The 12,568-nt window shown below is 58.2% G+C and overlaps 2 protein-coding genes across 2 annotated transcripts in view; both read left to right on the forward strand.

The window, feature by feature from the left end:
- Nucleotides 1–4,133, forward strand: part of TM6SF2 (transmembrane 6 superfamily member 2) — a 9,616-nt gene extending 5,483 nt beyond the window's left edge. Inside the window, exons 7-10 of the mRNA XM_032271259.1 lie at nt 1–35; nt 307–399; nt 1,393–1,512; nt 3,384–4,133. The exon at nt 1–35 is cut by the window's left edge and continues 11 nt beyond it. Coding sequence (XP_032127150.1) covers nt 1–35; nt 307–399; nt 1,393–1,512; nt 3,384–3,593 — 458 coding nt within the window. The 3' untranslated portion in view covers nt 3,594–4,133. The remainder of the gene's footprint in view (nt 36–306; nt 400–1,392; nt 1,513–3,383) is intronic.
- A 938-nt stretch (nt 4,134–5,071) lies between these two features.
- HAPLN4 (hyaluronan and proteoglycan link protein 4) lies at nt 5,072–12,568 on the forward strand. Its single transcript, XM_032271258.1, has 5 exons — nt 5,072–5,181; nt 6,591–6,708; nt 6,999–7,361; nt 9,372–9,704; nt 10,016–12,568. Exons 1-5 carry the CDS (start codon nt 5,179–5,181, stop codon nt 10,405–10,407), a joined length of 1,209 nt encoding a protein of 402 aa, XP_032127149.1. The 5' UTR covers nt 5,072–5,178; the 3' UTR covers nt 10,408–12,568.

Below are 12,568 nucleotides of genomic sequence, written 5' to 3' on the forward strand. Positions count from 1 at the left end.
TCCTTGCTGGCTTCTTCACTCTGTTCCGGGGCCTGGTGAGTCTGCGCTGGCCAGTCTACCCCTCCCCTGCCTCCGGTCTCCCTTCCCTGACCCACCTCTCCCACGCTGCCGTTCTTCCTGTTTGATCATCCAAGGAAGTTCTTCATCAAGTCTAACCTGAGTGTTCCAGGACAAAGCCCCATTTCTGCCATCCCAACTTGAGCGGGGCTGGGAAAGGCCAGAACAAGGGGTGTGGGCCTCGGAGGGTGGGGGAGGCTTGCTGTGGGAGGGGTGTCTGACGGTTGATGGTGTGTCTGCCTGTCCCAGGTGGTGCTTGACTGCCCCACAGATGCCTGCTTTGTCTATATCTACCAGTATGAGCCATACCTGCGGGATCCTGTGGCCTACCCTAAGGTGCAGGTGAGAGGGCAGTGGGGAGAAGACCACGTTCCTGCCACGGGTAGGGATCCAGCCGGCCTCTTTGAAGCAGATGCCAGAAGCACAGCTCAAACAGGCAGAAGCCCATATGGAATTTATTGTCTTACCAAAAAAAGGACAGAGGTGGTCTTCAGGTATGGCTGGATCCAGGCACTCAAGGTGTAGCCTGGGCTTTGCTTTATTTTTCTTTCTTTCTTTCTTTTCTTTCTTTTTTTTTTTTTTTTTTTTTTTTTTGGAGACAGAGTTTCATTCTTGTCACTCAGGCTGGAGTGCAATGGCACGATCTTGGCTCACTGTAACCTCCACCTCCCGAGTTCAGGTGATTCTCCTGCCTTACAGGCGTGATCCACTACACTCGGCTAATTTTGTATTTTTAGTAGAGACAGGGTTTCACCATGTTGGTCTAGCTGGTCTCAAACTCCTGACCTCAAGTGATCCACCCACCTTGGCCTCCCAAAGTGCTAAGATTACAGACGTGAGCCACCGTGCCCGGCCTCTGGGCTCTGCCTTCTTTGCATGGCTCGGCTCTCAGGCAGTCCCTTTGTGGGGTGGCCGAGACAGCCTGTGGCAGCTCCAGGCTTCTTTGCACCCCACTCGGCCACCCCAGAGCCATGTGAGCCTTATTACCCCTGAGCTTAAGCACTGGTCTTAGGCAGGCTCGGAGTGGCCCAGCCTGGGTCACTTGCCCATTTCTTACTGAGCATCATGGCCAGGGGGCTGGAATGCTCTGACTGGCCATGCCAGGGTCGCAGGCCACTTCCGGAGAAAGGTTGGTAGGTTTGATGCATGTGTGTGTTTTGGGAGGATGGAGGCAAGGATCCCCAAGGAAATAGAGGAGCACTTTGCAGAGAGCCTGGGTGAGATCTGAGGCTGTCCAGATCCTTCCTCAGGGCCTCCACCTCAGGGGTCTCAGGAGACCCACCTGGAGTAGCTGCTCATCTCACAGGCCGGTGCCCCTCTCCTCCCGCCCCGCAGATGCTGATGTACATGTTCTATGTCCTGCCTTTCTGCGGCCTGGCTGCCTATGCGCTCACCGTCCCTGGTTGTTCCTGGCTGCCCGATTTGGCCTTGGTGTTTGCTGGAGCCATTGGTCAGGTGAGGCGGGGGTGGGTGGGTGCGCAGGCATGGGAGGGAATTTGTGTCTACTCATCAGCGACTTTAGTGTCCTCCCTGGGCACTGTAATGATGGGTCCCCAAGAGGCCCCAGCCCCAGGCCCAGGATCCCACAATTCCCTAGTCAAGGGGAGACAAAGCCTGATACAGACGGTCCAAGCCCCACGGGGTCAGAATTGGAAAAGATGGAGGTACAGGGGCTGTGAAGGATTCCAGAGGGGAAAGGTTTCCTAGAAGCAGGGACATAGGGGCTGGGCTTTGAGGTATGGGGATGAGTTCTCCAGGCAGGGAAGGGCATTCCAGGAATGGGAGCACCATGAGGAGAGCACAGAGGGAGAGAGTGAGTTAGCAGGGCCATAAGATGGGCAAAGGCAGAGATAAGAGAAATTGGCGGCTAGATGCTGAAGGCTTTGAACTCTGGGACCAGGGGCTTGCACTGAGGGTGATGCGGAGATGGAGGAGGTGTTTGAGCAGTGAGGAGCCCAGTCAGAGCTGGGAGCCTTTTCTTGGGTTCCTGATGAAAAGCGCTAAAGCCTGGGCCCCAACCAGGGAGTAGGGACCAGGAAGACATCTAGAATCCACGGGATTTGTGCTGAGACCTCCGGGGTGCGGAAGACTGGGCAGAGGACCTGGACCCAGGTCAGAGAGAGATGGGGTGCAGGGCCCAGGAGATGGGGTCAAGCAAGTGGGAAGAGACTCACAGACAAGTGGACAAGCACAGGGAGGACAGACAGGACACTCAAGGGCAGGAATCTTTACAAACAGGAGGCTGGCGCAGCGGCTCATGCCTGTAATCCCAGCACTTTGGGAGGCCAAGGTGGATGGATTGCCTGACCTCAGGAGTTCAAGATCAGTCTGGGCAACATGACGAAACCCCATCTCTACTAAAAATACAAAAAATTGGGCTGCGCGGGGTGGCCCACACCTGTAATCCCAGCACTTTGGGAGGCTGAGGCAGGTGGATCACGAGGTCAGCAGTTCAAGACCAGTCTGACCAAGATGGTACAACCCCCTCTCTACTGAAAATACAAAAATTAGCCAGGTGCAGTGGCAGGCACCTGTAATCCCAGCTACTCAGGAGGCTGAGGCAGAAGAATTGCTGGAACCCAGGTGGCAGAGGTTGCAGTGAGCTGAGATCGCACCACTGCACTCCAGTTTGGGAGATAGAATGAGACTCCATCTCAAAAAAAAGGAAAATTAACTGGTTGTAATGGTGCATGCCTGTAGTCCCAGCTACTCAGAGGAGGCTGAAGCACGAGATTTGCTTGAATCCAGGAGGAAGCAGAGGTTGCAGTGAACCGAAATTGTGCCACTGCCCTCTAGCATGGGCAGCAGAGTGAGACTCTGTCTCAAAAAAATAAAAAAGAGGCCGGGCACGGTGGCTCAAGCCTGTAATCCCAGCACTTTGGGAGGCCGAGGCGGGTGGATCACGAGGTCAAGAGATCAAGACCATCCTGGTCAACACGGTGAAACCCCGTCTCTACTAAAAATACAAAAAATTAGCTGGGCATGGTGGTGCGTGCCTGTAATCCCAGCTACTGAGGAGGTTGAGGCAGGAGAATTGCCTGAACCCAGGAGGCAGAGGTTGCGGTGAGCCGAGATCACGCCATTGCACTCCAGCCTGGGTAACAAGAGTGAAACTCCGTCTCAAAAAAATAAATAAATAAATAAATAAAAATAAAAAAGAGACAAGATAGATGGACTGGAGATGGGGGACAGGTAGATGAGCAGAGCCAGAGAGGTGATGGCCGTCCCCTAGGCTTTGCCTGACCTTACCTGGGCGGGCGGCGGTGATGCTGGGACTTCCGTTCCTTCCTGGCCCCTGATGTCCATCTTCCCTGTCCGGCCGCCAGGCACAGTTCTCGCACATGGGGGCTTCCATGCACCTGCGCACGCCCTTCACCTACCGTGTGCCTGAGGACACCTGGGGCTGCTTCTTCGTGTGCAATCTGCTGTATGCGCTGGGCCCCCACCTGCTGGCCTACCGCTGCCTTCGGTGGCCCGCATTCTTCCAGCAGCCACCAGCCCCCGGGCCCCCGGCCCACCACAAGAAGCAGCAGTGAGAGGGCTGTGGACTCAGGACCGAGGACTCTGTTTATGCGCCCAGCCGGCCCTCCCCCGGGAAGGGCGGGTCGGGCGTTTTAGAGACAGGAGGGACATCTCCAGGTGTCTTTATTCCTGGCTGTGGTGGTTTCAGGCCGGTGGGTGGAATGGAGACCGATGACCTGCAAAGACAGCTTCCCACAGCTGTCACCACGCTCCAACCCCCACACGGATGCTGCCACCCCTCCCAGAATTTACCCTTCATCCCCTGATGGATCCTTTTAGTAAAAAGCCTTTCCATTTCCAAAATACCAGTGCCTGAGTGTTTCAGGGTGCAGGGGCGAGGGACCCTCTTCTTGGCCCCCGCGAGGGCCCACCCATCACTTCCGTTGTGGTTGCCCGGAGGGAGAGGTGCTGAGATGGCAGAAGGCAGCCTCTGGTCGGTATGCACAGTTCCATCTTCCGGATGGGGAAACCAAGGCTCAGGCTGGACAAGAGACCTGCCCAAGGTCACAGTCAGAGAGAAAAGTTCCTGCTCTGCCAATAAATCATAACTAATAGCATGACTCAGTTATTAAGCACCTACTGTATGCCACACCAAAGGCTAACCTTGACTGCTACATGCTGGATCCCATATTCCAGATGAGGAAACCAAGTCTTCGGGAGGTGAAGCTCCTGGTCTGAGATCATGCCTTCCTCAGCCCCCGAGGCATGGCTGAGCTAAGAGATGGAGGCCCAGCCTGCTGGGACATAGAGACCACAACCCTGCCTCTGCTATCTGGTTGGGCTGGGCTCATTGTAGGGGAAACTGAGTCCTGGAAGGACGCCAAGGGGTTGGGAGAAAGATTCACTGTTTCCTAGTATTTATTTTTGAAATTATGTGAAAGGCCAGGTTTAGGGGTGACTTGTGCCTGGAGCGAGTCAGGGGCTTGACCAGATGTCCCCTTTCCTCACCCCCCCAACCCCTACTGGAGAGCTTATGTCAGCAACAGGCTCAGAGAGGCCAACCGTCTCCTCCAAGGTGCCACAGCCAGTGTGGGGCAGATTGGATTGGGGCCTGTGGCTCCAGGTCACAGCAGAGTGTGATTCTCATGACGTCCCCACCCCGCACAGTGAGCACCTTTGAGGTGCTGGGGACCTGGACTCCACCATGACTACTCAATGGACAGATGGGTAAACTGAGGCCAGCAGGCCAAGTGATCCCTTTCAGCAGACCCCCCAGGTCCCCTGCCAAAGCACAGTAACCAAGATAGAAGACTCAGCTCCCTCCTCCATTTCAAAGATGGTTAAACTGATGCTCAGAGAACTTCCCTGGCCTAAGTTCAGCCAGCAGGGTTAGGGGGCTAGCTTTGCCCTCAAAAGTCCAGAGTGCTTCTTCCCCTCCCCGCGCCCCCACCCCGACCGGTGCTCTAGACACCTCTCCAGGAAAGCGCGGGACACTGCGGCCCCTTTAACGCACCCCCCCCCGCCCGCCTTCCTCCTCCCCTTGCAGGCAGATGCCGGGATTGCGCCGCCTGCAGGGACCTGCCCAGTCCTACCCAACCCGGTGTGCAGGGAGCGCAGTCCGGGTGCGTAGGGGCCGCTGGCGGGGGCCGCGCGGGCAAGATGGTGAGTGGGGCCACGGGCGAGGGTGGTGCGTCTCCTCAATCTGGGATTCCATCTCTCTCTGTCTCTTCCTTCTCTGTCTCTCACCCTCTTTGATCGCTCTTTCCGGCACTCTCTCGGTTCTCTCCTTTTCCATGGCTCCCTGCCTCTGTCTCATCCTCTCTGCCCTTTTCTTCTCTCCGTTTGTCTTTCCCTACCCCTATTTCTCCCTCCTCTTCTCCGAGTCTCTCTGCCTGTCTCTCCTCTGTCTCTCTCTCCCCATCTCTGTCTCTCCTCCATCTCTGTCTCTCTCCCCATCTCTGTCTCTCCTCCATCTCTGTCTCTCTCCCCATCTCTGTCTCTCCTCCATCTCTGTCTCTCCCTCTCCATCTCTGTCTCTCTCTCCCCATGTCTGTCTCTCCCTCTCCATCTCTGTCTCTCCCTGTCTCTCCTCCATCTCTGTCTCTCCCTCTCTGTCTCTCCCTCTCCATCTCTGTCTCTCCCTCTCCATCTCTGTCTCTCCCTCTCCATCTGTCTCTCCCTCTCCATCTCTGTCTCTCCCTCACCATCTGTCTCTCCCTCTCCATCTCTGTCTCTCTCTCTCCATCTCTGTCTCTCCCTGTCTCTCCTCCATCTCTGTCTCTCCCTCTCCATCTCCGTCTCTCCCCATCTGTGTCTCTCCTCCGTCTCTGTCTCTCCCTCTCCATCTCTCCCTCTGCCTGTCTTCCTCTTCCGCTGGCACTGTCCTGTCTCTCCCCATCTCTGTCTCTTCCTTTCCATCTGTCTTCTCCATCTCTGTCCCTCTCTCTCCCTCCTGTCTCTCCCTCTGGCACTGTCCTCTGCCTCTTCCTCTCCATCTGTCTCTCCCTCTCCATCTCTGCCTCTCCGTCTTCCCTTCCCCTTTTCCTGTGTGGCGCGCTCTCATCTCTGCCTCTCCCTGCCTTTCTCTCTGTCCCTGTTCTCTCCCCGCGTCTCTCCCTGTGCCTCTCCAGCTCTCCCCCCTCCCTGCCCTCCCTGGCCCGGTTTGCTGCAGTCTCCTGGCGCACGGATAACCTTGCTGCCGCCGCTCCTCCAGCTCTTCCCCACCCCCCCATCCTCGGGCCCGGACCGGGGTGAGAAGGGGGCGGGGCGGCAGGCCTCTGGTTTTAGGGGTAGGGGATCAGGCGCGATCCGGGCAGGACTGAAGGAGGGGGGAGTCTAGGGGCGTGGGTTCTTGCAGGAGCGAGGGGGTGAGGTCCCAGGACGGGGAGGGGGAGGAGGGTCTGCTATACTCCTCCCTGGGGGAGTTCTCCGGGACCCCAGAAAGAGCGGGGGCATGGGCGTCTGAGAGGTCCTCGCCGTGGGGAAGGCAGGCCCGCAAGGGAGCCAGGCCTCCGAAAGGCCAGGGCTGGGAGGCTGGACTGAGGGCCGTGTCCCCCCACCCCCCGCCCCAGGTGTGCCCTCGGGCGGCCCTCGGTCCCGGCGCGCTCTGGGCCGCGGCGTGGGGCGTTCTCCTGCTCACAGCCCCCGCGGGAGCGCAGCGTGGCCGGAAGAAGGTCGTGCACGTGCTGGGTAAGTCTGGGCCGCTAAAAGTGGTCTTCTCCGCTAAAAGTGATCTTCTCTGCGAAAAGCAGAAGTGGCCAAGTGCAGAGAGGGGTATCGGGTAGGGCGGTCCTGACGTCCACGGTTTCCCCAAGCACTCGCCATCGGAGCCCCTCACCCTCTCCCTGAGCCTCTTCACCCTTCTGATTCCCAGACCCCCACCCGAGTCTTCCCACGTTTCCTTCCCCAGAGACCCCCTTCCCCAGGGGCCCCCCTCTGCCCCTAGGCCTCCTCTCTGAACCCTGCTTGGTTGCCCGCAGAGGGTGAGTCCGGCTCGGTAGTGGTGCAGACAGCGCCGGGGCAGGTGGTAAGCCACCGGGGTGGCACGATCGTCTTGCCCTGCCGCTACCACTACGAAGCAGCCGCCCACGGTCACGATGGCGTCCGACTCAAGTGGACAAAAGTGGTGGACCCGCTGGCCTTCACCGACGTCTTTGTGGCACTGGGCCCCCAACACCGGGCATTCGGCAGCTACCGTGGGCGGGCCGAACTTCAGGGCGACGGGCCTGGGGACGCCTCCCTGGTCCTTCGAAATGTCACGCTGCAAGACTATGGGCGCTATGAGTGTGAGGTCACCAATGAGCTGGAAGACGACGCAGGCATGGTCAAGCTGGACCTGGAAGGTGATCAGCCCCTGGGCAGGATAAACCTTGCTTCTGAGGAAGGAGAGGGTGGGGATTGCAAGGGACAGAAACCAAATCAAGTTGGCCTGCAGGCATTTAGAGCGTTGGTGGTGTAGAGCCCCCATATGATTCTGGGTGATTTTCCTCCCCAGGGACATTGGCGATGTCTGGAGATATTTTAGGTTGCCACATCTGGAGAAGGCAGTTGCTACTAGCATCTAGTGGGTAGAGGCCAGGGATGCAGCTAAATATCCAACCAGGAACAGGATAGTCCCCCACAAAGAGTGATCCAGGCCAGGTATGGTGGCTCATGCCTGTAATCCCAGCACTTTGGGAGGCCGAGGCAGGCGGATCACCTGAGGTCAGGAGTTCGAGACCAGCCTGGCCAACATGCTGAAACACCATCTCTAGTAAAAATACAAAAATTAGCCAGGTGTGGTGGTGCATGCCTGTAATTCCAGCTACTTGGGAAGCTGAGGCAGGAGAATTGCCTGAACCTGGGAGGCAGAGGTTGGAGTGAGCCAAGATCGTGCCACTGCACTCCAGCCTGGGTGACAGGGCAAGAATCCATCTCAAAAAAAAGAAAAAGTGTGAAGGCCGGGCGCGGTGGCTCACGCCCGTAATCCCAGCACTTTGGGAGGCCGAGGCGGGCGGATCACCTGAGGTCAGGAGTTTGAGACCATCCTGGTCAACATGGAGAAACTCTGTGTCTAAAAAAAAGAAAGAGAGGAAAAAAAGAAAAAAGAAAAAGTGTGATCCACTCCAAAATGTCCACAATGAGGACACTGAGAAATCCTGGGGTAGGATTCGGGCCCTCACTATGTCAGGAACCATCCTTCTGCTCTGCTTCCCTGGGTAGGCTTTCTTCCGGCAGTTCTCTTTCTGGAACCAAAACCACAGTGCCTAGGCTTTCACGTCCCCGCTCAGCAACTGATTTCCTCGGAGCAGCCGCAGGAGTCCCAGAGTTGTCCCTCATTGGCCCAGCTTGTGTCATGTGCCCAACTGTGAGCCAATCACTGTAGCTGGAAGATGGGATGCTCTGATTGGCTGACCCTGGAGCTGGGAGGTGGGGTTTCTATTTAACAATTCCTTCCCATTTGGTTGGCCATTTTCAGTTGGCCTTAGAAAATTCTAGGTGAAGGCCGGGCGCGGTGGCTCAAGCCTGTAATCCCAGCACTTTGGGAGGCCGAGGCGGGTGGATCACGAGGTCAAGAGATCGAGACCATCCTGGTCAACATGGTGAAACCCCGTCTCTACTAAAAATACAAAACATTAGCTGGGCATGGTGGCGCGTGCCTGTAATCCCAGCTACTCAGGAGGCTGAGGCAGGAGAATTGCCTGAACCCGGGAGGCAGAGGTTGCAGTGAGCTGAGATTGTGCCATTGCACTCCAGCCTGGGCAACAAGAGTGAAACTCTCAAAAAACAAAAACCTGAAGGTGGAAGGGAAGTCAGTGGGTATTGCCAGAACCAATCTTCCAGGGGCTCCTAGTCTAGGAGAGTCAGCACTAAACGCAGGCTTGGGGCTTGGACCAGAAGGAGGGAGCCATGGTGGAATGTCAGAGGAACACGAGACTGAATGGAAGAGGATTTGGGAGCTGGGTTTTGAAGGATGAATAGGAGTTCAACCGGTAGAATAAGGTGGAAAGAGCAGGCTGGGCATGGTGGCTCACGCCTGTAATCCAAGCACTTTGGAGGCCAACGCGGGCAGATCACCTGAGGTCGGGAGTTCAAGACCAGCCTGACCAACATGGTGAAACCCCGTCTTTTAAAAAAAAAAAAAAAAGGTGGAAAGGGCTTGTTGAGAGGTAGAGTCAAGTGACTCCCAAGCTTAAGGCAAAGGGAGGCAGCCATATGGGGTGGAATCTGGGGAGGGGCGTGGTCAGGTCTGAGGCCAGAGTGAGGAGGAATGGACTGGAAGGTCCCGGTTGAAGAGTCACACAGCACCCCAGACGTCAGCTGCATGAGGGCGGGCCGGGGTGTACCGGCTGATCCCGTGCGCCCCCCGCCAGGCGTGGTCTTTCCCTACCACCCCCGTGGAGGCCGATACAAGCTGACCTTCGCGGAGGCGCAGCGCGCGTGCGCGGAGCAGGACGGCATTCTGGCATCGGCAGAGCAGCTGCACACGGCCTGGCGCGACGGCCTGGACTGGTGCAACGCAGGCTGGTTGCGCGACGGCTCAGTGCAGTACCCCGTGAGCCGGCCCCGGGAGCCCTGCGGCGGCCTGGGCGGGACCGGGAGCGCAGGGGCCCACGGTGGTGCCAACGGCGGCGTGCGCAATTACGGGTATCGCCATAACGCCGAGGAACGCTACGACGCCTTCTGCTTCACGTCCAACCTGCCGGGTGCGTAGGCCCATCCCAAGACAGGCCTCTGCCGCAACACTACCCCAACCCGGGGGCCTTCCTCCCCACCCAGCTCTTAGCGATCAGAAACAGGAGATCCCTCTCCCAAGAGTGTCTAGGCGCAGCGCACACCGCCTGGCACCGACACTGGTTGGGCCTAGTCTGCGGTCCCAGGCTGCAGAGGAGGAACTGTCCATGGATTCCGAGGCCAAGGCCAGAGTCCTGGGTTGCATGCGGGGGCGCAGTCCTGAATCCTGAGGCCGGGTCCCAGGAGCCTCACTAATAACCCGTCTCCCATCCCACCCTCGCAGGGCGCGTGTTCTTCCTGAAGCCGCTGCGGCCGGTACCCTTCTCCGGAGCTGCGCGCGCGTGTGCTGCGCGTGGCGCGGCCGTGGCCAAGGTGGGGCAGCTGTTTGCCGCATGGAAGCTGCAGCTGCTGGACCGCTGCACCGCGGGCTGGCTGGCCGATGGCAGCGCGCGCTACCCCATCGTGAACCCGCGCGCGCGCTGCGGAGGCCGCTGGCCTGGCGTGCGCAGCCTGGGCTTCCCGGACGCCACCCGACGGCTCTTCGGCGTCTACTGCTACCGCGCGCCCGGCGCACCGGACCCAGCACCCGGCGGCTGGGGCTGGGGCTGGGCGGGGGGCGGCGGCTGGGCGGGGGGTGCGCGCGACCCTGCTGCCTGGACCCCGCTGCGCGTCTAGGCTGGGAGCAGGCGGACGGCCAGGGCGCATGACCACTGGTCTGGAGCCCGGCCGTCCCCTGGAGGCTGGCCACGCCCCTGAAGCTCTGGACACTGACCACATAACCTGTGGTCCCTTACAAACTAACTGTGCCCCTGGGGTTCCTGGAGACTGGCTAATCCGGCAGAACAGTACTTTGGAGTTCCCTGGAGCCCAGCCCTCACCTTTTCTGGACAGAGGATTTTCCCCACTCCCCGACTTTCTCCATAAGGGCCACGCCCACTGAGGACCTCAGAGGCCAGCAGAGCCGCAGTCTCCTGAAGACTGGCCACGCCTCCCGAGGCCACTTGGAAACAGACAAACCGCCCTCGTGGTCGCCTGGTGGCTGGACCCCGGGATTGACTGGAGACTGGCCTCACACCCTTTGCATCTCACTGGAGACTGCACACTAGTCCCTTGCGGTCACGTGGACACTGGGCCCCCTCCTCCTCGTCACCTGGAGAGACTACAGGAGTTTCGGGGTCACTCCGCGTGGTCACATGGAGGTTGTGAGCCGAGGCACTTATTTTCCCCTTTGGTGATCTGAGTACTGGAGACTTCCATTCTGCCCCTCTCCCTGAGAATCCCCTGAAATTTCCAGGTAACAGGGCACACCCTTCTAGTTTCATGGGAGAGCACCTCCATCTGCCACCTCAGACTGACACGCAGCCAGCTGGCTCACTGACTGGGGGCCATGTCCCACCCCTCAGGTATTTCTTTGAAGGGAGAGCAAACCGGCCCTGTCCCCAGACGCCCCCTTCCTGGACTGTCACCAAAGAGACCGTCTCCCCAGGCCTGGGGATCTGGAGGTCCATGTCGCTCGTTTTGGAGAGCAGCTGCCCTGGGTCCCACTGTTACCAAGGCAACTAGTCCTGCTGCTACCTGTCACCTAGAGTCACACACCCCTTCCTTCATTAGTCACACCCATGAAGACTGTGCCTCCCTCCTCCCACTGTAACCATGGATACCACACGTTTCTCCTCTCACTGGCCCCCACCCTGGAGCCCTACACCTCGACTTCTGGCTGTCCCTACCCTGACCCACGGCCATGGAGATCACCCTCCCCGAAGCTGTCCCCAGAGTGACCCAACCTCCAGTTCTCTGGCTCTCACCATGGAAACAAACTGTCCGTGTCTCCAGTCCCACTCCAGTTCAAGGCTGCCCTCCAAGCTCCCCCCCTGGGGAGTTTGGACCCCACCACCGTTGCCATGGAAACCAAACTCTGGTGTCCGAGGTAACAGAACACCTGTCCCCCTAGGGTTTTCCTTGTCGACAACGGGGCCCTGCTCACCAAGCTGTCACCATAGAGACTGTCAGTGTCGTCTCCATGACAACCAAACTTCCAGCTCTCAGGAACTTCTCATTGTGGGCCAGATGTCCCGGGTGCCTCCTACTGGGGCTACCCTACTGCACCCCATCAGGGACCTGATGGCTGCCCCTTCCCCAGACAGGGCTGGACTTCTGGAGCTGCTAAGCCACCTTCTGTTTGCACGTTAACTCTATGCTGGATAGCAGCTGTGCACGAGACAATGTTGCAACATCCAGGCATGTTTGTCACCGTCCTGCAGATGAGGAAACCGAGGCTATGGCGTGCCCTGGCCCTTTGAGATATATGCAAGCACTGAGCTCCTCATTTGTCCTCTGAGACCCCATCTCCATTCTCACCGAGTTCCCCTCTCCTTCCCTGACCCCCACCCACATTTCCCTCCTTAGAGATCCAGGAGGGATGGAATGTTCTTTCAACTTCAACACCCACCAGGTTCTACGTGGCAATCTGTGCTAGGTCAGAACCCAGCCAAACTCCCCGGGGTTGATGGGCAGCTCAGGGACATGATCCATGGACAAGGCCACCCTGGCCATGGGAGACCCCAGTCCCAAGGTCTTGCCTGCAGGAGTACTGGGGTCTCCCCTGGGGCCTTCTTTATAGTCACGTCATCTCTAGGAAATCCATCTCTGAGTTTTGGGACCAGGTGGGTTTGGGTTTGAATCCTGCCTCTTCTTGCTCACTGTGTGACCAAGTGACAAAATCCTTCTGAACCTGTGTTCTCCCGCTGTACCAGGGCTGTTCTGTGGTCCCCGAGAGTGCCAAGCATACAGTAGGGGCTCAATAAATCTTTGTTTCTTTTGATGAATGAGGAAATGA

The sequence above is a fragment of the Sapajus apella genome, unplaced genomic scaffold (assembly GCF_009761245.1).
Source record: "Sapajus apella isolate SASKATOON/1434 unplaced genomic scaffold, GSC_monkey_1.0 scaffold227, whole genome shotgun sequence".
In the NCBI taxonomy this organism is placed as follows: domain Eukaryota; kingdom Metazoa; phylum Chordata; class Mammalia; order Primates; family Cebidae; genus Sapajus; species Sapajus apella.

Coding starts and splice junctions, on each gene's coding strand:
- HAPLN4 (XM_032271258.1), top strand. Junction 6,709..6,998: donor GAAGGTCGTGCACGTGCTGG/GTAAGTCTGGGC, acceptor GGTTGCCCGCAG/AGGGTGAGTCCGGCTCGGTA. Junction 7,362..9,371: donor GGTCAAGCTGGACCTGGAAG/GTGATCAGCCCC, acceptor GCCCCCCGCCAG/GCGTGGTCTTTCCCTACCAC.